The 25,250-nt window shown below is 41.9% G+C and overlaps 1 protein-coding gene across 2 annotated transcripts; it reads right to left on the bottom strand.

Annotated features, from left to right (window-relative positions):
* Nucleotides 1-1,031: 1,031 nt before the first annotated feature.
* ergic1 (endoplasmic reticulum-golgi intermediate compartment 1) lies at nt 1,032-23,397 on the bottom strand. 2 transcript variants are annotated; one of them, XM_030109352.1, is made up of 10 exons: nt 23,271-23,397; nt 13,568-13,629; nt 9,661-9,733; nt 9,098-9,192; nt 5,715-5,839; nt 5,068-5,172; nt 4,907-4,967; nt 4,528-4,628; nt 3,743-3,865; nt 1,032-2,696 (listed from the first exon to the last, which is right to left on the bottom strand). In XM_030109352.1, the coding sequence occupies exons 1-10, from the start codon at nt 23,288-23,290 to the stop codon at nt 2,589-2,591; spliced, it is 873 nt and encodes a 290-aa protein (XP_029965212.1). In that variant the 5' UTR covers nt 23,291-23,397; the 3' UTR covers nt 1,032-2,588. The 2 variants fall into 2 exon arrangements, with proteins under 2 accessions (XP_029965212.1, XP_029965219.1); XM_030109359.1 differs by lacking the exon at nt 23,271-23,397 and adding an exon at nt 20,298-20,332.
* Between the last annotated feature and the right edge of the window lie 1,853 nt (nt 23,398-25,250).

The following is a 25,250-nucleotide window of genomic DNA, read 5'->3' on the forward strand; positions in this document are numbered from 1 at the left end:
CTGGACGTAAGCATGATGATAGCTGCGAACGCCCAGCCGCCTCTTACACTGGCGCGCATCACAAATGACACCCTGCAGGGTGTGGGCTCCGGCGGCCAGGCCGGGGAAATGAGCAGCGTCTGGGGCGTAAAGTCCACTTCACACAAAACACACCGGCATGCTCAAAGTTTGAAGACACTGATGTGGTGCCGAGAGCCGACGTTTTCACGTCAAACAGCAGCTCACACCGTGTTCTGGTTCCCTCAACAAAATGGGACCCAATGATATGAAACTTCTTTTTTTTTTATTATAAAATAAACCAACTCCTTCCACCATTTGAGACATGGAAATATAAAGTTGTAGCTTGTAAAAAAAAAAAAAAAATCAGTTTTGTGTGTAGTTCATCCTGATAAACTCACAAGCACATGAAACCAGAAGGAAACTTCATCCAACAAGAGGAGAATTCAAGAACAGCCACGTCGAAGGAACACTGAAGAAGTAACAGTCACCTCTGGAAGAACACGTAACACCACAGGGAAAGTACATCGACAGTCGGTTGGAAATAAGTGCAGAAAAACTTGGTTTGAGGCTCATGATTAATACCCTATCAGTTAAAAATAAGCATCAAGACCAACAAAAGATTTCCCTTAGAAAACCAAACCTTCATTAGAATTTACAACTTCATGGAAAAACAGATTCATGTACCGTGCGGAGAAATCAAACTAAAAATAAAACACATTCACCATATTTCTGTCGTCACTGAGAAGAAAGGAGAAACTACAGACATTGCACAAAGCTGATTTGGTAAAGTGTTGAAGGAAAATGGTAAAAATCCATAGATACTGTAAAAAGAAACATGCATGAAAGGCAGCTGCTTTCATTGGCAGGATGAGACACGATGATAAAACTGGAAATGTAAACCAAAAGGCACGCAGTTCCAATACTGGTGGGACTAAATGCACGTTAACAGACCGTTTGAAGAAAGGAAAGACCCTCACAGAATTCAGTTCAATGTGCACAAGGCTCATAAACCCAAACACCTTCGAATAATCTTTTTTTTTTTTTTTTTTTTTTGCAGTTTTGATTAAATCAGAAGACAGGTAGATCGGTGTGCTGGCTTAACATCAGAGCTGGCTGAGAAAATCCTTTTTGGAACGAAGTCAGAGGCTGAGTGAGCAGGAAATAATTTACCTGTGAATGACACAGTTTCCTGCGACAGAACATGCAGCTGGGTGGCAACCTCAAGAATTAAAAAAAAAAAAAAAAAAATCATAAAACAAATAAAATAACTGCTTCAATCTTTACTATGAGCCAGGAGTGTTCTTGTGGAGATTTTTAGTTTTGGGAGCCAACACAGTGAAGACAAGGGACAGTACGGCCAGAAGTACAAACTCCACCAACGGATGCCTGATAGTCGCAGGAGGGAGGGTGGATTGTTGTTCAATGTGCCGATCATATCGTCTCACTGATGAACAGACGTGTTGGTTCTGAGGTCGCAGCACTACATGTGTGGGGCTGGGATGGAATCAATGCTTCTGATCTGCTGTTTCCACGGAGAAAGCTTCAGAATTTCATCCCTTTGGGGTGATTTGTAAAGATCATCGACCACGTTATTTGATGGAAGACTCTCAAAGGGAATGGTTTTATCATGTCTTGATTGTGAGCTTTTATAATTGATTGCCTTTATTGCACCATTTCATCAACTCCTTGGGGGGGAAACAAAGGAAAAAAGGTTTGATCTCAACAGACATCCAGGTCAAACACGTTAAAAGGTTAAATTCTAAATGTATTGTTTTAATTGACTCAGGTCAGAGACAGCCTGGAGGAGAATTTTGTGTCTCTGTTTGATGATTTAAAGCCAGTGTGAACCTGTTCAGAAACTCTGATCTTTGTTTGCTGGATCATTCATCCACCGGGCTAGAGATGCTTCTGGATGATTCAATGGGGGCAAATATGACGCCAATAATATGCTACGGTCTCCACAGCAGCAGGCCGAAACAAATAACACAAAAATGGGATTCTGGACCAACTTCTAAAAAAGTCTCCACCTTTCGTAACATGGCAAAAGAAGAATCAAATAATATCAAGAAGCCCTGAAGCTGTTTATGTTGGCTCAACAACAAATTAGGACACAGTTTTTTTTCTTTAATTTCCCACCCATCTGTACATGGAGATTGTATGAATATTGTGTTAGCACCAAATTTAAAACAGCACAGATTTCATTTTCTTTTTTTTTAACTTCATTTAAAAAAAAAAAATCAGCCTTCAAGGACAGGTGCAGGTTGGATCCTGACCTCCAGCACTCAAGGTTTCATCTCCACAGTAACAAACGAGATGAGCGCTCCTCTCTCGGCGCTGATGACGGGGAAGGCAGACACGTGGCAGTCAAGCGTCCACACATCGCCGGAGCAGATGGAGCCGGGGAGGATCTTCAGTAAAGGAGACGATGCCGTGTGGCCTGGTAGCTATATCGAGAGCTGGAGACTCCTCGTCGGTCACGCTGATACGTTCTCCACGAGGAAGCTGGGTCGGAGCCGGACTGGATTTAGCTAACAGGCTAACAACTTTGGACTTATAAATAAAATGTGAGGAGGGGTAGGGAGCAGTCCTCAGGACATTTTTCCGATCTGGATTTTCTTCCAGGCCTCTGAAGCTGTAAATATGCAAGAGTCAATTATCCCCGCGACCGTGAAGGTCCCTCCGACGATGGCACAAATCTGCAAGAGAGAAGTCAAACCATCAGTTTCTACTTCTCAGAGCTGTGACGCGTTCATCTCCGGTCATAAAAGACTCAATATCAGCTGGCCCTCCGCATGTTTTTTCATAATACATTACCCTGACACCAAAGCATGTGCTGGAAAAAAGAAAACAGCCCTGAAGTTTGACTCACAATCTTGAGCGTTGACTCATCGTCACACGCTATACGCACAGTCATCTCCCGCACATGCCTCAAGTCAGAGTAAAGCTAAACAGCCCCAAAGACAAATAACGGCGCCGCTCATCGCCCTGACAGCCAATTAAATCCTGACTTCATGGTCAGTCAGCAGGAAACCTGCTCGATGAGGCCAAAATCCCCCAACTGACCAGGTGAGAAGTGTGGGCAGAGGAAGACAGAAAGGACGGGGGAAGTTTGAGAGTGACGGCTGTTCGCCTTCCTGACAGGAGTGAGATAAAACGCTCAAAATCCTCTTATGGGCGACTGCAAGAGAAAAGCCACTGGGCTCAGGAGCAGAGCGAGACGAGAGGGAAAAAGATTCTGTAATAAGACTTTATCAACAATAGAGTAATGCAGCAGTTGCCCTTCTACACGTTCAGCAAACACAGAGCCAGACGTCTGTCTGCCCACCTGACCAAAGGCCAATATTGATCCTCCTTTTATCTCCTGTGGGAAATATCAGACTACTTATCAGGGAAATGCAGGACTGCCAAGTTCTGACTTCAGCTTTGAGTGACATTTTAGGGTCATGTATTTCACAATGAAGAAACACTTGTCAGCAACAAATAAAGAAAGGCCAACATTTGCTTCCAAAATGAAAATCTATGCTATACGGTACATTCTACTCTCTATAGAAATGCTTTTTTATTTTGTCTGTTGACAATCTTATCCATTTCAGTTTGGCATGTTGACAAACAAATGCTTGCTAATCGTTTGCACACACAATGCTGTATTTGACCTATTTAAGTGGCTAAAGCTCAGGGCATGACTTCAACTTAAATACATTCACTGGAATACGAGGTGTGTTTCTGTCGTGAATGGACTCACGGTTGTGATGAAGCGGTACACGGGCTGCCTCCTCTCCGTGTACTTGACGGTGATGGGACTGAGGTCGTACCTGAACCAGATCGCAGGGATGATTCTCCCTGTGTGGCTGTAAGCAACATATTCCTGAAGAGGAAGAAAAGGACAAAACTCATTTAATTTCATTTTTATCAGAAAAGCTGATGTTATCAATGATGAGAGAAGTCAATAAAATTCAAAACCAATCATTATGATGGAGTAATAAGTCATTTCCTTCATCTTTGAAGTGATAGCAGTGGTGTTTATGAGTCATACACTGAATTTTCTTTGGATAAGGTCATTCTCTTGAGATGACTCTGAGCTGAATTAAACTTGTATGAAGCAATCTCAAGGAGGCTGAGTTATTGTTAAGTGATGTCAGTTTATCCAAGTTCAAATAATTCACACTCTATTGAGAGTGTCGCTGCAGCTTGAGCACAAACCGGATCTGGGTTTTGGAATTTGTTGCTCAGGCCCTCGTCTTCCACGCTCCACCGCTCACCTGCGCTGTTATGACTCCACACTCCAAACCCAGCTGTCAGTCAACACAGCTCTAGGAAGTGTGTTTATGGTTTGTTGACATCTAGAGAGTGTTTCCAGTCACCGGGGGTGAGCTTTTACTTCTGGGTGAGTGCACGAATTAACATTTCAAAAACATGCCTCGGCCATATGTTAGGACGGTCAACGCCGCCGCCGTGACGAAAACAGCTCGAGGAAGAAAAGGATGATCTCATGGGAAAGGAATAAGAAGCGTGCAGAGATGCTCGAACCTTGTTGGCAACAGTGTACTGGTAGGAGAACCTCTGTTTGCCCGACAGGTCCTCATACACGGTCGGTACAATCTTCAATATGTAGTCGTGTGAGGCCAGAGCTGCGGGGGAGACACAGTAAGTTACGATCGATAAAACAGCTTCTTTACAAACAACGTTCAGAAATAGTTGCGCTTATTATGATTATGACACAAAAATGTGGAGGCGTTTTGTTCGAGATGCTCCGACGGCTTCGTGAATCAAGTTTCCACTCGGGTCGGAGTCGTGCGTTCTCCACTAGGTGTCTCATTTCAGTGCCTCATCCTGTGTCAGCAGGCCGCCTTATGTAAAAGTCACACAAAGGGGAAACAACGAGCACATGTGCGGCCGGGATACGTACGATTAGATGACAGCTTGTCGGCCCCTCCTAAAGCATTAAAGGCTCCTTGGACCTTTTGTGCCTGTGTGACAAAAGACAGAGACATGAGCACAGTCCGTCTCCGCACTGGAGATCTTATCCTTTTCAAAGCTCTGCTTTGCGTTTTTGGTGCATGTCCTGACCTGGAGCTTATCGCCAAAGGCCAGTTTGTGGATGGTGTGGGTCATGTCAGGGTTTTGGGGCTGAGCTGTGGCGCTGTGTGTCGATACGTGGAAGTTTCCAGGTACCTGCAGACACACACACACACACACACACACACATAAAGGTAGGTGAGTTTACGTTTGTACCGGCACAAGCACTTGCATCACATTCAGTTAACTAATGACCGTGTCCGAATGCACAAACACTTGGTTGGAAACTAAATGTTCCTCCACATCGCTATTCTGTGAGCGAGAGTGTTAAACGTCCAACTGCTGGGTTAATCATTTTAAATGTACTGGAAAGACTGACGCACAAGGTGGAGGAGGGACAAAGAGAGCTTCACAGGCCCCGGACTGTACCGACGGATGCGACTGAATCCCAGAACAGAGCTTCCCCATTTAACATAACTCAATTTGGACGAGAAGAAAGCGGGAGCGGGGGCCGGGCAGATTCCATGCAAAACCAAACACAAATCACATCTTGTAGTACAAAAGTGTGTGATCTACAAAGCATCATCCCGATGACGAATGCATCAAAATGTCCATTGAGCACAAAAAGCAACACAGCAACAGAGGAAGTCATGTACACAGCATGTTCAGATAAATCTTCTTTCTCTCTGATTTCTCACTTTGTTGATGGTGAACTCTGCCTCGAGGCGACAGCCTCTCCCGTCGTTGAGGGGGACCTTCATGGAGTTGTCGATGTGACCGACCTCATGGCGGCCCATCTCATCCTGGATGTCCAAACCCAGCACTGAGGAGCAGACGAGAAACACAGCAGGAGATTTAAGCACCAAAACGGCAAAAACAAAAAGCAGCTAAACAATGCACACTTTCTTTGGCTTGTTACAAACTGAAGTGTTTTTGGTGCAGAGGTTTCTTTACTACTTTCAAATGCTCATTTATTGAACAGAAAACTGCAAAAAAAGGTTTGAAAAACTTGACTTCAAGTTTCATATTTCAATAAACTTCTACTTATTTGAAGTGCTGTGCTATTTGAACCGAAGTTCATTTGTGTGTTCAAAGCAACAGCAGTCAGCAAAATCATAACACAGAATTTAAATAATTGATAATCAATGCTCTAAGAAAGAAAACCAACAAATAAAAGAAAGACTCCCCTGCTGTCTAAACATATCTAAAGGACAGGTATCACTGCAGAGACCCACAAAGTAAACAAGTCCTCACAGAGACCACAGGCCCACTGCCCCCTCTCCTGTCTGGGTTTTTCCATCAAGACATAAGTGTGCCCCCCTACCTGACCCGACACCCCCCCTCCCCACAGGCCGCCATGTGTTGGCACACTGGCAGTGGCCTATTTACAGAAACTGCCTGTGTCGTATGTTCGCCAGCCGGAGAGAGTGACAGGAGAGAGCGAGAGAGAGAGAGAGAGAGAGAGAGATACAGAGGAACGCGGGGGGGATCTGTGCTAAATGGTCCTCATGCCGTCTGTCTGACCTTTGACATTCAACACAAGTTTGCATCCCCTCCCCTTGTAGCCAGAGCTCAGAATACAGGGTGAAAGTATATCACTGCACAACAGACAAACCGACACACACAGACAGAGAGAGAGAGCTCTTTCTCCTTTTTAAGATGTGTTTGTGAGGTTTTTTTTTTCCCATTAAAGTAACAAATCAAGACGAGGCGAGTCCGTGAAGGTCAGTGGAGGGGGTCCAGGTTGAACACTGGAACAGCAGCGCAGATAAATACGAGAAAGGGGTGTAAATGCAGAGCGCCCTATGATGAAATGCTTGTAGCTCCGGAAATTGGACCCATATATAATATAAACTCACAGGGCGACAAGCTGAGAAACATGAAGTGTGGGCGGTTTGAAATGCAGCAGATAAACAAAAGCGCTATACAGACAAATCATCAGGAGCTTTAATTAGAAAAAAGACGGGTCGGGCTTTATGCAGGCATGCCAGGAGTAAGGTTGTTTAAACATGTGGGCCGCAGCTGTGTGTGAGCAAGCCAAAGACTATCGCTCATATCTGGATCTGATTCTGACGCTAGTATTTATTAGCTTTGCCATTTTTGGGTATCGCTTTAAGTGAGTAAATGTGCGTTTTCTGGGCTGCTGGAACATAAAGCCTGTGTGTGGGAAAGTGTGTGTGTGTGTGTGTGTGTGTGTGTGTGTGTGTGTGTGTGTGTGTGTGTGTGTGTGTGTGTGTGTGTGTGTGTGTGTGTTCTTGTATTTCTATCCTTGTCGGGGCCAAATGTCCCGACAAGGATAGCAAAACGTGGAACGACGTGCCTTGTGGGGACCTTTTTCCGGTCCTAAGTAGGAGAAACAGTGTTTTCTTGACCATGTTGTTGTTACTGAAAAAAGTAAAAGTGCAAAAACATTTCTTTAGGGTTAGGCTTTGTTGTGGTGTGGGTTAGGGTTAGGGTAAGGGTCAGGGTTAGGGGCTAGACATGAATGGGAGTCAATGGACGGTCCCCACAAGGATAGAAATACAAGACTGTGTGTGTGTGTGTGTGTGTGTGTGTGTGTGTGTGTGTGTGTGTGTGTGTTGTCACTGGGCATAGTTTCTGTGGGGAGTCATGAGGAGTAAATAACCGGTGACGGCTCTGCGCCCTGGCACGCTTCAGCTGCCCTGCCTCTACAGCCGTGACACCGGGCTACAGTAGACGGGCCATCAGAGGCAACTTCACACCGGAGGCAGATCACAGCTGTCTGGCACGAGGAGAAAGAGGAGCCACACAAAGCAGGGATTTTTCTAGTGTTTTCTACAGGTGTGTCACAACTCAGCCTGGTAAATTAACAGAAAACAGAAGCTTTATGCAGCTTATATATTGACTTTTCCATGCAGAAGTGTCATGAACAGGCTTGTTAAAGCATCACTGGGGCAGAAAGCCACGTTCTGCAGGTGTTTATGGGTTCAAGACTCCAGACTGTTATTCAAATATATAAAAATTTGATTTCTGTTTTTATTATTTTATCTGATTACAACGAACCGTTCTTGTAATATTTTCTATTGTAAGCCTCCACAGTTGTTTATAAATGTGGCTAATGGAAAAATAAATCAGTTGTCTTATCTGTGGCTAGTTCAGAGTAAGATTTGGAAATTGTAAACCAGCACAAACAGCGGGGAACACTTCTTTTTGAAATACTTGCCCACGTGGAGTCTCTGTACGGAGGCTCATCAGTGGATTTGTTTTTTATCGAGAGCGCCGTGCTTTCAATGTGAATTCCACTTTAATGACAATGTTTTATCCAGTCTTCATTTACTTTCAGCCTGCTGATTTGAACTTTCATCTAGCAGGATTAAGAATAGACTGTGTTGTAAGTGTGTAGAAAGCTCGCTGGTATTAAAAACCTCTCTGACCTGAACAAAATGAGGTCTGCGAATAAGACCCCCTACACCCGACACTTCAAGCTGTTTATTTCTAAACACAGACATCTGAAGGCCAGATGCAGGACTAAAAGATGAAGGAACTTCTGTTCCTGTCGTGATCAGTCTTTTAATGAGCTTTTAGAATGATTCTGTATATATTTACCTTAAAGGCTCCTCAGTTCTCATTTGAGTGAAATCTATTTCTTGTGGCGAATGGACTTAACTTACTTAGGACATTTCAACAGATCAGCAGTTTAAATGCACTTTTACACACATTCGAACAGGGTGAGGGGTGAAAATGCAAGAAGACTGAACTTGAACTTCAGGACACTTGAGCAAGAAACATTGCACGAATTATAATCACGTATGAGCAACAATCAAAACACTAATTCCATGTATAATCATAATGGAAGTTGACATATTGAATTAAAATCCTCATAAACTTACAATCCATATCTATTATAAATATATCGTTGTACTGTACGTGCTCACTATTTGTCCCTTTGCTATGGAGCATGACATTTTCCATTTATGCCATCTACACACATGACTAACTTTGCAAATGAGCCATGTTAAAAGGACAAGACATGGCAGCCGTGTTTAGAAAATGTAGAAGGGGAATGTGGGTCTGGATAAAGAAAAGAACAGAAGTGTGTTTTCCATGTTTCTATACTCACATTCACAGTGCAGGTTGGGCAAGCTGATGTTCAACGACACATCTATCTTCCCACCGCTGTCTTTGTCTGGATCGTCCACATACAGCTCATTTACACTGCAGTGGAGGGAATAGAGCAGAGGGGGATTAGAAACACAAGAAAAGAGACGGAAAGAAACGTATCGTACATCACATTCCACTTTTCTACTCTCATAAGCTTTCCCTTGCTCAACATTCCACCGACCAGGGATTTATTTTCTGCCAATTTGCCGGGGAGAGAGCAATTGTGTATCACTGTCAGTGTAATTTCCTTTCTGTCACACCCTCTCCGAGTCGTCTCTTATTAGACAGACATTGCCAAGAGGCTGACGCATGCCCAGAGCCAATTTCCTGTGCGAAAATTGACTCCATTCATTGGTTCCAACAGCGGCAAGGCAGAACTCATAACGGAGACATTCACATTCATGATTAAGGTGATGCCTCCTCTCGTCTCGTCCCTGTGTGTGAGCGCCAGCCTGTGGAGCGGTGCGTTTCAGCGGCAGGATATTAAAAGGCGGACGGATGGACGGACGCTTCGGTACATACATTTCAGTGGCGATGAATCCAGTGAGCTCAGACAGGAAGAGGAAGAGGATGAAGATGCAGCAGAGGATGGAAACTGTGGGGAGAGAGGAAAGAAAGTTAGAGAGGACACCGAGTTTGAAATGAGATCGCTGCGGGCCTGACGCATGCACCGCCTCTTTTACATTAATCTCACATTACGCCCGCTTTTTGCACACTGATGCAAATGAGCGGGACTAACCCCGTCTCTTGGAATGACCTAAGTCGTTGACATTAATAAAAGCACAGCAGTCGCAGAGATTTTCCCTAAATAGTGGTTTTACTGGCGGTGCCAGTCCTGCCATTACGCAGGCCTTCAGAGACCCTCCTACAGTAATTACACATTAAATAGCAGCACAGCAGGCGGCCATGACAGCATATCTCCTTTCATAGAGGTGATCTCATGCTGAGCTTCACTACAAAACAGCTCCTTTCAGGTTTCTTAAGACAAGGTTTCACACCGACAGCTTCCCTAAAGCTGGATATAAACCAAACTCAAAATGTTCAACACTTTAAAAAAAGTTTATTTTTGCTCACTCCAGGGCCAAAATGTGAAGTCTGAGCTTAAAAGGCGAGGCAGTCCGGCCGTCTGTATCGCTTCATGTGTCCAAATAATCAGCCAGGCTCAAATAAAACGCTGTCATGTGTTTACTAAAGATAAATATGGAGGGAACTGATCTGCTCCTGCACAAGTGTGGTTTATCTGGTATGGCGAGCGCCACGGTCAGAAAGCTCTCACTCAGCAGGTGAGGCGTGTTTACGTGGCAACCGTCTCCTAGGATCACACAGTCACATGACCTTGCGGCGGGCAGGATGTTGTGGCTGAACCTGCGGCTGGTGGAGGCTTTACATAAGTTAATGTTTAACCAACAAACAAAAGGGAGTGCCACGATGACACATAGGTCACCAATTCAAGATCATCTACAGACTTGTACAGTAATTCCTCCCAGGCTTCGCAGGTCACACTGCCGGAAGAGGATTGTGAAGGATTAAAGCAAAAAGGCTCACAGCCGATTTCAAACTTCAACAGGTCCGCAGTGGAAATACTGACGAGCCGAGTGATTTACAACTGTCTAACATGCGCGGCTTTTGTATAAACCTAAGCTCGTCGGCAGTACTGACACATCAGGAGCGTGACACAGAGAATGGGAGATCAGCCCACCGTGAATCAGCCATGAAAATCACTTGTGCTTTCATAATCAGATGTGCCATTTATTTTTAAACAGTTAACGTTCTGCCTGAGGTGTATTCTCACAAAACGTAAATATAAACGTTCCAGAGAACAGACAGCAGTCACACCGAGACAGTGAAAAGAAGGCTTCTGTCAGCCCTAAAAAAAAACAAGACATATTTGAATAAAGTAACCTTTACACTTTGCATTTCAACTATTGGGAAATCACAAGATCCAAAGGTCTTATGTGGGAGTTTGTTTATCCACGATCCTTTTCCTGAATCTGACATTGCCAACTTTTTTTGTTTGTCTTTGCTCTCTATTTTCTTTATGACCATTTTTCTGTTAACCTTTGTTCACCTCAAAGGATTTACCGATTGCTTTGCGTTGTACACCTGTAATCTACTGGAACTGTTAGTCATAAAGAAACGGAATTAAAAACCATCAAATCCTAAGCTGGAAGTGCCCACTGCGACAAAAAACAGGCTCATTGTTCTTAGTGAACACCATCGAAATTGAACCAGGAGGAATGTGCCCCTAAAAGAGAAGAACAAAAGCAGATGGGGTCAACTATTTGAGCTGTTGTGAAAAGGGGGGAGTCGGTTTGTTTTCGCCTCTGAACCACACAGGCCGGATTGTGAGCTGACCTGCAGCGGATGGAGCAATAACTCATGCCTAATGTCCGAATCAACCCGATGCCCTCGAGCCCAGACAGTGGATGGAGACAGGAAGGGAGTTGACTGTGAACAGGAAGGACTTCCATTTAGTTTTTCTTGGGTGGAAATGTGGTGTATATCTTTAGCAGCTCCCCGTCATCGAGGAAGGTGTTAAAATGCTTTTCCTAACTGCTCAGTATGTAGGGCCCGCTTTACTTCTCTCCACTGTGACATCAAGTTTTATTCGAGGTCAATCATTTGCTTTACCTTGCACTGTCATCGCTGATCAATAATTGACTGGTATGACAATATAACTCATTGGCATGAATGTGTCATTGGTCTTTTGTGCTTCGCCGCTGAATAATCAATCAAACGGAGTGACTGATTGATGACAGGCAGGAAAACATGAGCCAACCCGGAAAAAAACACATGAATATTTCCACTGATGACTCCTGAGGCGCCCGCGGTGATGAATGAGGCCGTCGTTAACATTCTGATCATGCTTGCTGAGCTAAAACAGGTACCGCTGCGCGTCTCCGTCAGGACGCCGACACAGGCAGGTACTTGAATTACAGCGATCAAAACTTCACCATCATTAGCTGTGCCTCAACACGCGCGAGGCTCCTCGAGCTGGTACAACTTTCTATCACATTCCTCAGGAATGTTAAATACTGAGCAACTGGCTCTGCAGCACCAGTCCTGTCGGAGAGTGACTGGATGTGTCGACACGGCTCAATATGAGAGGCAGACGCGACTTCAAATGAATAAAAAAACAGAAATACCATCACTTAGAATTAGAATCAAGGCAGCTAACTTCCCTGATTGAACGGTTTTATTTGAATGAAAGTTGGCTGATTTTGTTTCCCCGTTTTACTCCAGTCTTGGAGACAGTGTACAACCTGGACAGGTCGCAGTCCAAAACCACACAAAGAGAGAAAAAGAGAGACCATCCTCTAAACGCAAATAAAAAGTGTCAAGATTGAATTCATCTTACTGTGATGCAAGACCGCAAACTACATCACCACCATGCAGCTTTGTTAAAATTTCAATTTCACATAAATACAGTATATTGTATAATCTGGCATCAGTAGCACACCATAAAACCTGATGACTGTGGCGAAACATTTCTCAAAACTATAGATTTTCATATTTGTAGAATATAAATCTAACTTGCAGAATCAGTGGCATTCAAATAAATAAAAATACCAGAGCTTTCTGGGTATGTTGACTTTGAGAAAAAGTTAAGTTGAAGGTGGTGAAGCTAAAGCTCTGTTTTGACAGCTGGATGCTTTCATTCTTAATGTTACAACTGAACATTTTCAATGCATTAAATGTATTAAGATTATTCCAAACATTTCATCGACTGCTTCCATGCTGAAACGTCAGTTGTCCTCCAGTCATATGGTTTATTGATTTTCATAGCTGAAGTGTCAGCAGGACACTGAGCTTAAAGTTCTTCCCGGTGTTTCTGTGTTGCATTATTAACCACTCAGTTCAGTAAAAGTACAGTACTATTACTCTAACATGAAACCAGTAAGAATTTTTGGTAACACTTTACTTGAAGCCCCCCTGCATAACACATTATAAGTACATTCATAAAGCATTATAATGCCATTATAACATGTGTAGCTATAGTTATAAACATTCATAGATGATCACAATGCCAGGACCTAACCCTAACCCTAACCCTAACCCTAACCCTAACCCTAACCTTAATCCTATGCTGTATACTGCTGTATAGTGAGTTATAAAGCATTGTGATCATGTATTAGTGTTTATAACTACTTATAATGTGTTATAAAGAGGGGCTTCAAGTAAAGTGTTACCGAATTTTTAATTAAAAAAAGTCTATCCTTCTCTTATTAGCAAGGAGCATTTAGTTTAATCAACCTATATGGATGTGTAATGACTTAGAGTATTTTTTTTAAAACACTTAATATATGCTTAGAACAGTGTTCAACAAGTTACTTCATTCTCTGCTTCCACGCCGAAACATGTCTTCCTAGAGAAGAAACACAGATCACCAGGCACATCAGTTTGGGATTGTGGGAGCAGAGTTACTCACTGAAAGCTCCTGTGTATGTTGGCTGGGTGAGATCTTTCGGCACTTTCCTGTAGATATCGAACCTGAAAAGAAGAGACAGGAAGAAAAAGGGAAAAGGGAGTGAGAAAAAAAAAGGCAAAAGTAAACACTACGTGCTGAGAAAATCAGCACATTCTGTACCCATCGGGCTGTGCGATATTACAGAGGAGAGGTGGAATGTTAGTTCTGGACAGCAGCCATCACACACATAACAGACCCAGACGGTTCACCGCAGCGCACTCATGCCTCGCTCACACACTTTTTGCGGGGTTACACCTCTTCCCCTGGATGTGAGCTGTTAATCATGACCCGACTCCAAGAAAAAGTCTCAGATTGTCCACATATGCAGAGGAAAACACAACATCAGCATAAAAAACACACAAGGTGCAATGAAAAGAATCACAACTTCACATAATTTCATTTTACTGGGTGATCAATACGGCACATTTACATGAAGTGAAAAAGCAGTGAAGACTCATGCTGCAGTTTTGATGCCATCATATTCACCTCAACATTATTTTACGTAACTGGGATCGGAACGGGACAGATGCTGGGTAAATCAGAGTTGCGTTCGGATGGAAATAATAATTACCACCTGACACACTGTGCGCTGCTCTTGTGAAATACTGTCATGGCCTTACTGAGGAGCTGAGAAAGAGGGGGTGAAAAAAAATTTGATACTCAACAGCAAAACTATTTAGGTTCGGCCGTTCTTGCGCATGTCCTTTTTCGGGCAGTGAAACATTTTCGACCCCGAACTCCATCGTTATACACACAAACCCCTCCACCCACTCTCTCTCTCTCTCTCTCTCTCTCTCCTTCTCATCTCCCCTCTCACACTCACTCTCCTTCTCTCCTTCCAAAACACTCACATCTGTTCACATTTCTTCCAGCCAGAGCTGCCAGAGAAAGAATCACAGCTGATGCAATGCAGGGCGGGGGAGGAAGCGGGAGGCGGGGAGGGAGGGAGGCCTTCCTGCCGGGGCACTGACCTCGCCGCAGCTCTTGTTTTACCTCAGCTCCTGCTTTCGCTCCTTTTTGTTTTTATCTCCTCCTGGATCCTTCACATCTCAGCCAGCCTCCCTGTCTTCAGCATTCTGTCTCTCTGATAGCAGACGGTTTACAGCTGAGGAGCTCAGGGGTGGAGAGGCCTTTTCTTTCACCAACAGAGGAAAAATAAGACTTCTGCGTTCTTTAAATAAGCACTAAAATCCGAGCACAGCGAAAAACCTTCATGCTTGGTCAAGTTCCACCAGTCTGAGTCTATTTTAACGGTTTCACTTTGTCCTGTGGGAGAAATACACGACGGGCCGTTCGGGGAAGTTGTGGTCAAAGTGGCCAAGTTAGAAAAAGGCCAAATCTTGAAATGTTTATGTGATGTAATCTGTAAAAACACACAGCCGATTATACCCGATACTGCCCCAAAAGAAAAGAATTCCGATGAGATTTAGATTGGATTTTAAACGATAACAGACACGCCGAAATCCAGAACGAGAGCTTGAGCCCAATTCATATAAAACAATGATTTATTTACTTCATCCTCTTGTTTATCTCCACAAACACAAACAGTGCTGATTTTAAACAACACCAACACACATTAGTCTGAATAAAATGTCTGTTGATGTATTTCTTCATGAGCGTAGCTTCGGCTGGTTTGAATTACAAACCTTGACTGTATATTTCTACTTCATGTTCAAGCACAGAGAACTAGATTTCCATAGGATGAGCACTGTGTCGGTTCACAGCTACTGGTGTCGTTCACAGCGTTGGAAACAGTTATGAGGCGGCGCGACGCTGCTGTGAAGCATGTCAGTGATGCTACGCTGAATGTCTGCTCCTCATATTCAGACTGTCTCCGGTTTAATCAGATCTAGAGTATTGAAAGACTGTTCTGTCCATTTTACGTACATATCTAAACTTTAAAACTTACAAAGGAGCATATTATTCTCCATAAAAAGCTCTAATTCAAGTTGAACCGTCAAAAATATGGATATATCTGCACTCTATTGATGTAAGTTTCACAGGTTCTGTCTTTTATTATAACCATGATCTTAAATTCAACTTCATGATGATTTATATTACTGAGGTTTAGATTACTTTTTTTTTCTTTTACAAATGTGTAGATTATGCTGATTCTGTGAGACGCATCTGTGATTGAATTTTGAAAATGAAATCTCACAAACAGCTGACTGCAGTTGCGTGGCTGTTGGAAAAGAAACCAGATATGAACAGTCAAAGAAGTCCTCATCCCTGCTGTATGAGCACAAATGTATATTTTTAGCACTCGCAGTTTCCCCACTGCTAAATCTGAACACGCACAAGGAAAGAAAATCTCCCTCAGCTGGTCAATGGAGACGTGAGAGGGAATCTGATCTGATCTGATCGCGGATGTGAACTGTAAATAGTCTCTGCTGGATGCTCAGCAGACGGTCTGGATCTAACTACAAGGTATACATTACACCTGATGCTATCAGCGAGAGCCGAACCACTGCGTTTTCACTCTACTTATAAGGTTAAGTGTTTCAAATGATACGATAGAGTGAAAACGGAGCATATAACCAGATTATTTGCCGTTGAAAATCCCGAGGAGTCACATGAAGACACGCACTCCCACATCCTGAGAACTGATGAGTCTGATTTAATAAAGAAGATGAAGAAAACCAAATAAGCACTAATATTGCATTATAATGAAGAGGCATGCGATTATTTAACTCGAATGGCAGTCTGGAATAACGTCACTACCCCTCCACCTCTGGTGTGAACATGGAGGCCAACTGTTACATCGCTTTATAGCCTGGCTTTGAATGCTTTTTCCAGCATAACGGATGTATTTATTTTTTTCTCAGTTAAAAATAAGTTCTCACTAAACCACAGTGTTATTCTTCACAGGACTGTGACTTCACTGTGGCGCTTTAGGCTCATGAGGTTTGTCAATGCAAGGATCTGCAATGTCACTCTGACTTACATTGTCCCAGCAGTTTGAGGCTTGTCTTCAACTTTTACCTCACATCCCCTCACTCAGAGGAAGGAACGGGTCTGATTGGGAAATTGTGTTTTTTGTCAACAGATCTGAAAATGAGAGCAATAACTTTTACTTTTTTTTTTTTTTTTTTTTAAGAAGCAGTAAGTATCGACTGGCAACATCCCTTCTTTGAGTCTAAAAATAAAAAACCCTGTGAATAAAAACTTCAAATGTAACTTCTTACTGTATTAAACTCAGTCCAGACAGGTTTTTGTTGGCTTCATTCAATAAATGGTATAGTTTTGCTCTGTGCCCCTGCTGAAGACTGGCGTTAACAAACTGTGTGTGTGTGTTTAAATCGCCTTCATCTACACAATTAACTGTACTTCTGCTCATGTGAAAAACATGAGCACAGTTACCACATAAAAAGCTGATTGAATGTCAGAATAAAAAGATGGCTGATATTAAATGACAAAACATTAAACTCTAAAAGTTTGAGAGGAAAAGGAAAGAGAAATACTCTCAACGTGAGTAAGATATGACTAATTCCAGTTAGGTGACTAATCGCTACATTCAGACCAACAATAACCCAAAATGACGATAAATAAATAAAATTTAATCATGAAGAACTTACTCATTCATTGTAATTTTAATGAGATAGTAATTTAAAATATTTTAGCTATTAATCTTTTTGAACATTGATTACACTTCAGCCCAACTGACGTAATCTTACTTCAATACAGAATTACTTTCTATGGCAGTAGTGATCAAACTCGTGATTTTAAGATTAAAGAAAATGATTTAGAATCTAATGCATCAACATTTAGGATAAAACAGTATTGATTTGTTACATGTTCAATCTTCTGCGTGCTTTTTTGATTGACTGGGAGCTCGGTATTCTAATTTCCTCTCCTCAGAACACTCCGTATTCATCAATATTAAAGCTGACTCCTGAGAGTTCACCTATCGGTCTGCGGCTGACGTTTGTAATTTCCTGAATCTCAGTCAACACATCTCCCTCCGTCACACCATGCTGCCCAACCTTCTGTTAAAAAAAAATAAAAAGCGATGTTTGGTGATTAGTGAGGACATGGTGTACCAGCATCTCCCTCTTGACGGCGTCAGATGAAGGAACAGAGGAGCCTTTCAAGGAAACATCTTACTAAATAAACCGATTCTCATCAATGAGTCACGGTGAGTTGGTAGTGCATTCACTCTACGTATATGGCTGAGTAAGCCCACATCACGGAGGAGCAGGGTTCTCACGTCTTATCGCCCCACATCGCAGCCTGTCAGCAACACATGCCCACATGCCTCGCTTCCACGCAGGTTTTCTTTTAACTGCTGGGAGTCGAGATCGGGATATACGGTTACGGCCATTGTCAGAAGAAGCAAAGGGCCTGGCTGGCGCTCTGAAGTCACCGTGATCTAACCATCACATAACACACACACTGCATCATCAGGTTAGTCCACAATCAACCTCCCTGTGTCAATAAATGACATATTCGGATGGTCAATTAACCCCAGAGATAAAAGCCTCTCAGTTTTTCCCTCCGTCCCGTCAGAAGCTCACCCTTTCTGGATGACGTTAATGTTACTGGGGCTGATCTGAGGGCAGAAATTACTGTACTGATGAAAGCACAGCTGAAAGCCAATACATTCTCAGATGACGAACGTCCAAGGAAAAACTGAAGCGGCTGAGGCACAAACACAAGAAATACACACAATGGACACTATCATGCTGCTGTTAAGGCTCCACAAACAGTTACTGTTATTTATCAGCCATAACATTCTTTGACTCGTTATTATGGAGGGAAAAAATAAACTGTTAATTCCAACGGATTTCTTCAGTCCTTTATGAGACTTAATATAATTTGACTGTGCATAATAGGACATTTTGAGCTGTAAACCAGAACAGCTGAATCGGTGAGATAACATAATTAATGCTAAGTACAGAAATAGTCTCAAAATGATGATGTTTTTTATTTGCTTCATTTGAGGATCCCTACAGTTAATCTTGATCTGCATGTTTTACTTGGCACACGTTAAGCTGAATGCTTTTCCCACCAAACCATCAGTGGGATGGGAGACAATGACATTTAAATATCGACATTCCAGTCACAAACTTACTATTTTAACTTTTAGACCACTACTTTCCAAATGTCAAAATCATTATACTCAATCTTGATTGGTATTTAGCCTTTATTATGTACTTTAAATACTTATAATATTTCAGAAAATTCTGAGAAAAACAGTAAAAAGACAAATGTGTGAGAACAACTTAGGGATATTCCTCATTTCTCTATTGACTAAATGAAAAATTAAATAATCCACTGATCTAAAAAAAAAATCATGAATACACACTGTGACCCAAAAGCAAGGGAAAATAAAAAGGGAAAAAATAACCACAATGTGGGTTTTTGGTGAAGTCAGAAAACACTGAGTGAAACTCGATGTACATTTCAAGTCATTTTTGGTTTGGAAGAGAAAAAAAAAAGAGAAAAGAAAAGACACACATAACGCATCATTCTGGGAATACATGCCAAACACGAGGATGTCGTAATCTACGGTAACCAGAGGTGTTGCACACTGGTACACTGATGACTAAGGCCTTCGTGTTTGTGAGCTAAAGAAACCTAAATTCTGGTTGGTCAATCAAGCTATTTCCAGCGGTTGCGACACAGGCTTCTTTTGATCAGCACTTCAAGTCACAATGACACATGCGGACATCAGCCGAGCACGAGAGGTCATCTCCTGTATCACTGCCTTGATCGGACATGTCACCACATCCTGTGTGGTACGTTTTCCTGCCGTTACCGCGCGGCTGTGGTCTCTGGGAACACTGTGAGAACAATCAAGTTTTGACTAACGGCCAACAGTTTGATTGAGTACAAAAGCAGATGCTCATTTTCATTATTGATCTATTTGACTATGGTCTGTCGTCTGTGATGGACTTGTGACCCATCCAGGGTGAAAGATTTTTATACACTGTTGGGGAAAAAAAGCACTGTGCATTTATAAAAAAAAGACTATTTTTAAACATGAAGTTCAAGAAACCACATCTCAAATCAAAATAGCACCTGTAGGATGAAGAACGGGATCTGTATATGATGGATATGCAGCCAGCAAATCTACAGCAACTGTGCCAAAAGGTCATGATAATACAAAAAAAAAAAAAAAAGAGAGAGAGAGATTTCTGAGAAACTGTATGCTGCACCGTGTTCTGCAGTTGTCAAGGCGAGACAGTCAAACCCCCCTCAGGCAAAGTGGCACTAACACCGTGACTCCAGCGTAAAATACCAAATGTCTTCAAGTTAAAACATGCTGAATCAGTTGATCCTTTTTCCTAATTTCTTCGGAGTACAAAGGTTTCACCCTACCAATAAAAAAAGACATCATGTTCGGACTTAGAAAGATCTAAAGGGGATTATTGGGGCATTTCTAGACAATATCAAAGGTGAATAATGACTAGTGGTCAATCTGATCTTTTTAATATGGCTAAGTTTTCCTGTTTCATATATTACCGACAGTTATGCAATTTTACTGTCCGACATGAAATCGGACACATGTGGACTGGATAATATTTACCAAAAAACACCAATAGCTTAATGATTGTACGTTCTACTACAACCTAAAACAAATCCAGTCTTAACTAGCTAATCAATTTCATGTATCTGCTTTCAAGAATGGTACAGGTCAGTCAAATATTTTACTATTTTTTGTCTCTCTCTAGAAAGAGCAGAAACTTACCAAGTGAAACGAGGCAGCATTTTGCTTCACAGACTATCTTGCGAGGCTGTGGTTTTTGTGCGTCAAGTCTATGTAGCCTAAAGGTCTAAACCCAAATAAAGCAGTTATGACTTTTGGATCACACTACTGGTTGTGTGAGTTTTTACGAAAGCCAGATGTGCAACTCTGATTAAATAAACTCAGACCTGGCAACCAATAGCTTCATCTGTTGTAGTTGTTACAGCAATGTTTCTATCAAATATTTACACAATACATATAATCGTAGCACAAAACATGAGACCATTTGTGTTTTACTACTTATTTCTTTGTTGTAACACTGATTTTTTTTTTTGTAATATATCTTATGCTTCTGTCTATTTAAATGGACTTGTGGGTTGAGCAGCAGAGCTACGCATTTTCTTTGCAGATGTCAGTCTATTATTGACTCTGTTTGGTTTATTGGAAGATTGCATTGACAGAGTGAATCTGTCATTGTTCTCAGATGCAAACCACATATTTAATTCTTCTGCTCATCCAACAATTATCTGGTATTTAACAATGTAGCACCGTTTTTAAAAGAAGAAATGAATGTGTTTCCTGACAATATAAGATATATTTCTAATGAGCACCATTAACTTACAGCTCGTGCTGAGGTTAGTTATCCAAACATTGGAAGCATTTGAGGTCCATCACACAATGCATTCACTGACTTTACCTCAATATACATTTCATGCAACAACGTTGGATGGCGGGTTTGGAGTCTCCTCATTGATTGCTCATTTTTTTCTGCGTAAAGTTTGGCTCCCTTTCCAAAAATTAGATGAAGTTGCACCCATGACTGAAACTGTGTTTTAACACACATTATTCAACAGCATGAAGTTAAAAAGAGGATGTTTGGACACACCTGGGTTAATTGCATGCAATTAACAAGGTGTGTCTTTTCTGATCTAGTATTTAAGCATCAGATGTCCCAAATTCTTCTAGTCTATTGTTCTCTTAATAATTTTGGGGGAGGTGAAGGCCCATTCCTAAGCATTAGTCAGACACTACTGGTTTTTCAAGTGTAATTAAACCTAAACCATGTCATCAGATGTGTCAGGTAACACCTTTACGTCTAACTGGGTGACCCTAACCTAGTTATTTGGTGGCCTTAAATTTCCCAGAGAGTACCAGGAGGGGCACAGCAGTAGGAGAAGTTAAAGGTGCTGTAGGCAGGATTCGGCATCTCCGGCAATTTGACCCATCTAAGATGGCAATTTGAAACCCAGCACAGCCAATCCTGTCCTGTTTTCTCTGACATCACGCCCTTACACAAGTTAAGCCCCTCCTACAAGAACGTGCGACGAACGCCCCTCGACCAATCACGGTTAGAGCCTCAGGGGCTCTTCTGATTGGTCAAAGATACCTGGAGCTGTCGAGATTCCTTTTCAGCTCAGAACAGAGACAGATGGAAACGCTGCGCCCTCGCGGTAGTGCAATTATGCTACACTCCTAAAGGATTATCAATGGATACTCTAACATTTAATCCAAAGAAAATACAGAAAAATTAGCATTGACTAGCAAAATCCTGCCTACAGCACCTTTAATGGGATGTCTTTTCTTGGTCCTTTTCACTTTTGATGAGAAAACTTGATGAAACCGGATGACTTGAGAGGTGAAGTTGCTTTCATTAAAACATTCATTTGTGAGCATGAGTATGGGGTAGAAAGGTGATTTAATTAGCATGACTAATGGAGAAAGATGGGCTGGTCTGACTATACAAAATCTGTTGATCCACTGGCGTTTTCATACACAGCCATCTCTTGGATTTACAAAGAATAGCGCAAGCAAAATATGATTTCAGCAACGGTCCTCCAGGAAAAATACCCAGTGGAATGGTCAAACTAGCTTGAGGTGATAGACAGGCAAGAGCACTTATTACTATCAACGTGTGCAAAAGCCTGATGAACATTGAAGGGGATGGGTTAAAACAGCAGAAGATCAAACCAGGTGCCACTCCTGTCAAGTAAAAACTGGAAAAGTGACCATTTAGTTTCAATCATCTCATAAAATTTGTTGCACAGAAGATTGACAAAGCACTGTCTGGTCTGATGAGTTTCAATTTCTCCTCCAAAATTAAGATTTCGTACTTAGAATTTTGCATAATCACAGTAAAAGTATGGATCCATTCTGCCCTGTGCATGTAATGGGTGTGGGAGTATTTTCTTTGCAAACTTTAGTTCTCGTAATTGAGTATTTTTTCAATGGCAACACCTATCTGAGCATTGCTGGCATCATGTGATGACTACTTCCATCAGGTTAACACAGAAAGCTTCAAACATCTCAAACACGTTTTGTTTTTGTGCATGTGTATGTAGGCTACTCACCATATACTTATATATACATGTACTGAGAGAGGAGAAGCAGATCAGTGAAGCAAATCTGCATACTTTGAGTGAAATCTTTGAGGAACGTTTCAACTTCAGGGGTCCAACCTGCTTTAAGCAAGACCTAATGCTGCATGTGTGACATGTATGTTATAATTAACAATGTCAGGGAATCTCAATGATGATTCGTTAATTCATTAATTACAATAACATGTGCAAGAGATTTTTTTTGGGTGGGGTGGGGGGGGTGGAATTCATGGTTTCAGGTCTGTGCTGCGGAGGGGGGCTCATTGTCCCACACTTTGAGGACCCCTGCCCTACTGAACTGCGGTGGTGGGATGGGTAAATCTGCACATGCGCAGAGAGGGAAACCCACATAAACTGTGACCATACCTGAGCATCCCTCCATCCACTCACATTCACCCAAGAGAAGAAGAAGAAGGAAAAAAAAAAAACCCTCTCAGACAATGGAGCTCATTCATAGCAGACGTGAACCGCCACACAGTTACAACTCTGAGGGGCTCATTAGCAGGCGATGCTGGAGGAGCCGCCGTTAATTCAGACTGGAAAAGCACCGCCACCGCTCTCCCCTCGGCGGAGCACAAAGACAGCAAAGACTCGTACTCACCTCCTCACATCGAAAGGCATGGCGCTAGTGCGTTTGACCGCAGGGTTTAAAGCGAACAGGGCTGCAAACAGCGAGCGGCCACACGGCTCCCTTCAACACTACCGGTTGTTCATCGGTACCGGGCTGACGTCAGCTTAGGACGCTTTGCAGAATGTGATTGGCTGAGAGCGGCTTCCTCGTGCCTGTGATTCTCCTTCCTCCGCGAGCGCATCATCAGCGGAGCCGGAGCAGGATGTGACCTGAGAGAGGAGGCTGCACGTTCACGCGGACCATCAGATAACAAAAGCAGAAACAGAGATAATTAATTAAAAAAAAAAAAAAAAAAAAAAGCAACAGAAACAAATGAGTCAAAAAATACTGAAAATATAGTATTAAGTGAAATCAAATTCTGTGCTTTGCTGTGAGTAAAATTGGATTTATGATTTGTTATACAAACTGAGCACATGTAAGGTTTACCTCATCGAAGCCCAATAATGCAATAAATAATTTTTTGTGTTTATATAATGACGTTTTTCAGTATTTTCCTTACCTGACAATGCTGATACAGCTATGTCCCAGTGTTTTTTTCTTTTATCCCGGTTGAAAAGAGGGGGGAAAAAAACAATATGACTTTACTGTGACAATCTTGAATTCAAGGATTGCAGTAATAAAATAATTGCTTCTGCTTGAAATAACAGAGAGCAGAAAAATATACAGACAAATACAAGAACAAGACATAATTCAAGACATGTTGAGACACAATTTGTAAAACAACACTGAAATGTTAAAAAGTAGAAACTTTTTTTCAAAGTGAATAAAAAGAAGTTAAAAGTACATTAATTCAATGAAATCTAGGAGCACAACATCAGATTAATGCAAAAATGACAAAAAAATAATGTGACTTTAAAGAAAACAAAATATATTGTGTAATAAAATGTAAATATATGTCCTTATACATATGTCTATGGATGACAGTCAACTCTTCTGGTCTTGACAAATTATATCTATTTATTGACTAAAATGTGACACCCTAAACCACCACAAAAGAACTGCATATTATGTATTATGATGAATAGTTTTATGAAGAAATCACAAATATAGAAATGGCAACATTTTGCTGATATGTTAGATTATGGCCTCCAGTTTAAACTAACGACTGATTAGAAATGCATCTTCTAGTGAATATCATGTAAAGTGTAATCTCTTTCATGTATGTGGGTGTTTAAATCTATTTGTGAGATCTGTTATTTTTTGCTGTCACTGAGAAAAGAAAACATGATACCAGAAAAACTCCATAATCGCCATCTTGTGAGGATTTTTCCCATTGCATCATTTTTGTGGTATCGGCTTGAAGCAAAACATATATGCCACCAATAACCATAAAAAAAGAAAAGGGATAGATCCTGTGTTTTCCCACTGATGGCTAAGCTGTCGCCCATAGTGACGATGACAGTAAACAGGCCGACTGAACTGCAAGCGACTTTGTCATCCTCATGTTTCACTTCTCCTTCTGGATGACAGTTATGGTTTGTTACTGGCCCTAATTATGGGAATCAAAAACAGAGCAGCAACTCAGTGGCTATTTTCAGAGCTGGGTTTTAATGTTCTGTCACAGATGGTACAGATGTTAACTTGTGTATCCAGGAAGACATTTGTAAAGATAAATGTTACCACGAGAAGTTGAGTCTTTCTTTGTGAAACGCTGTCAGTTAGGTAATTTTTGATGCTAATCGTGACAGGAAGGAAGTTCATGCGCATGGCATGAGCCAGCCACACTTTATATAACATTTTAAATCTCCTTGTACTAGAAAGCAAAGACAGGTGCTTTGATAAACAAGTACAGTTGCTTCACTAAGTCACCTTTCTAGTAGCTGCTTGTCTCTGTTTATCTCTTCATCACATGTCTGACATCTTTCCCAACCATTTCCACGCCACTTCATGACACACATTCGAACAAAATGTTTGGGTACAGACTGTTTTCAGAGCCCGTTTGACCTTCCT

Source organism: Salarias fasciatus, chromosome 2 (assembly GCF_902148845.1).
Source record: "Salarias fasciatus chromosome 2, fSalaFa1.1, whole genome shotgun sequence".
NCBI classification, from domain to species: domain Eukaryota; kingdom Metazoa; phylum Chordata; class Actinopteri; order Blenniiformes; family Blenniidae; genus Salarias; species Salarias fasciatus.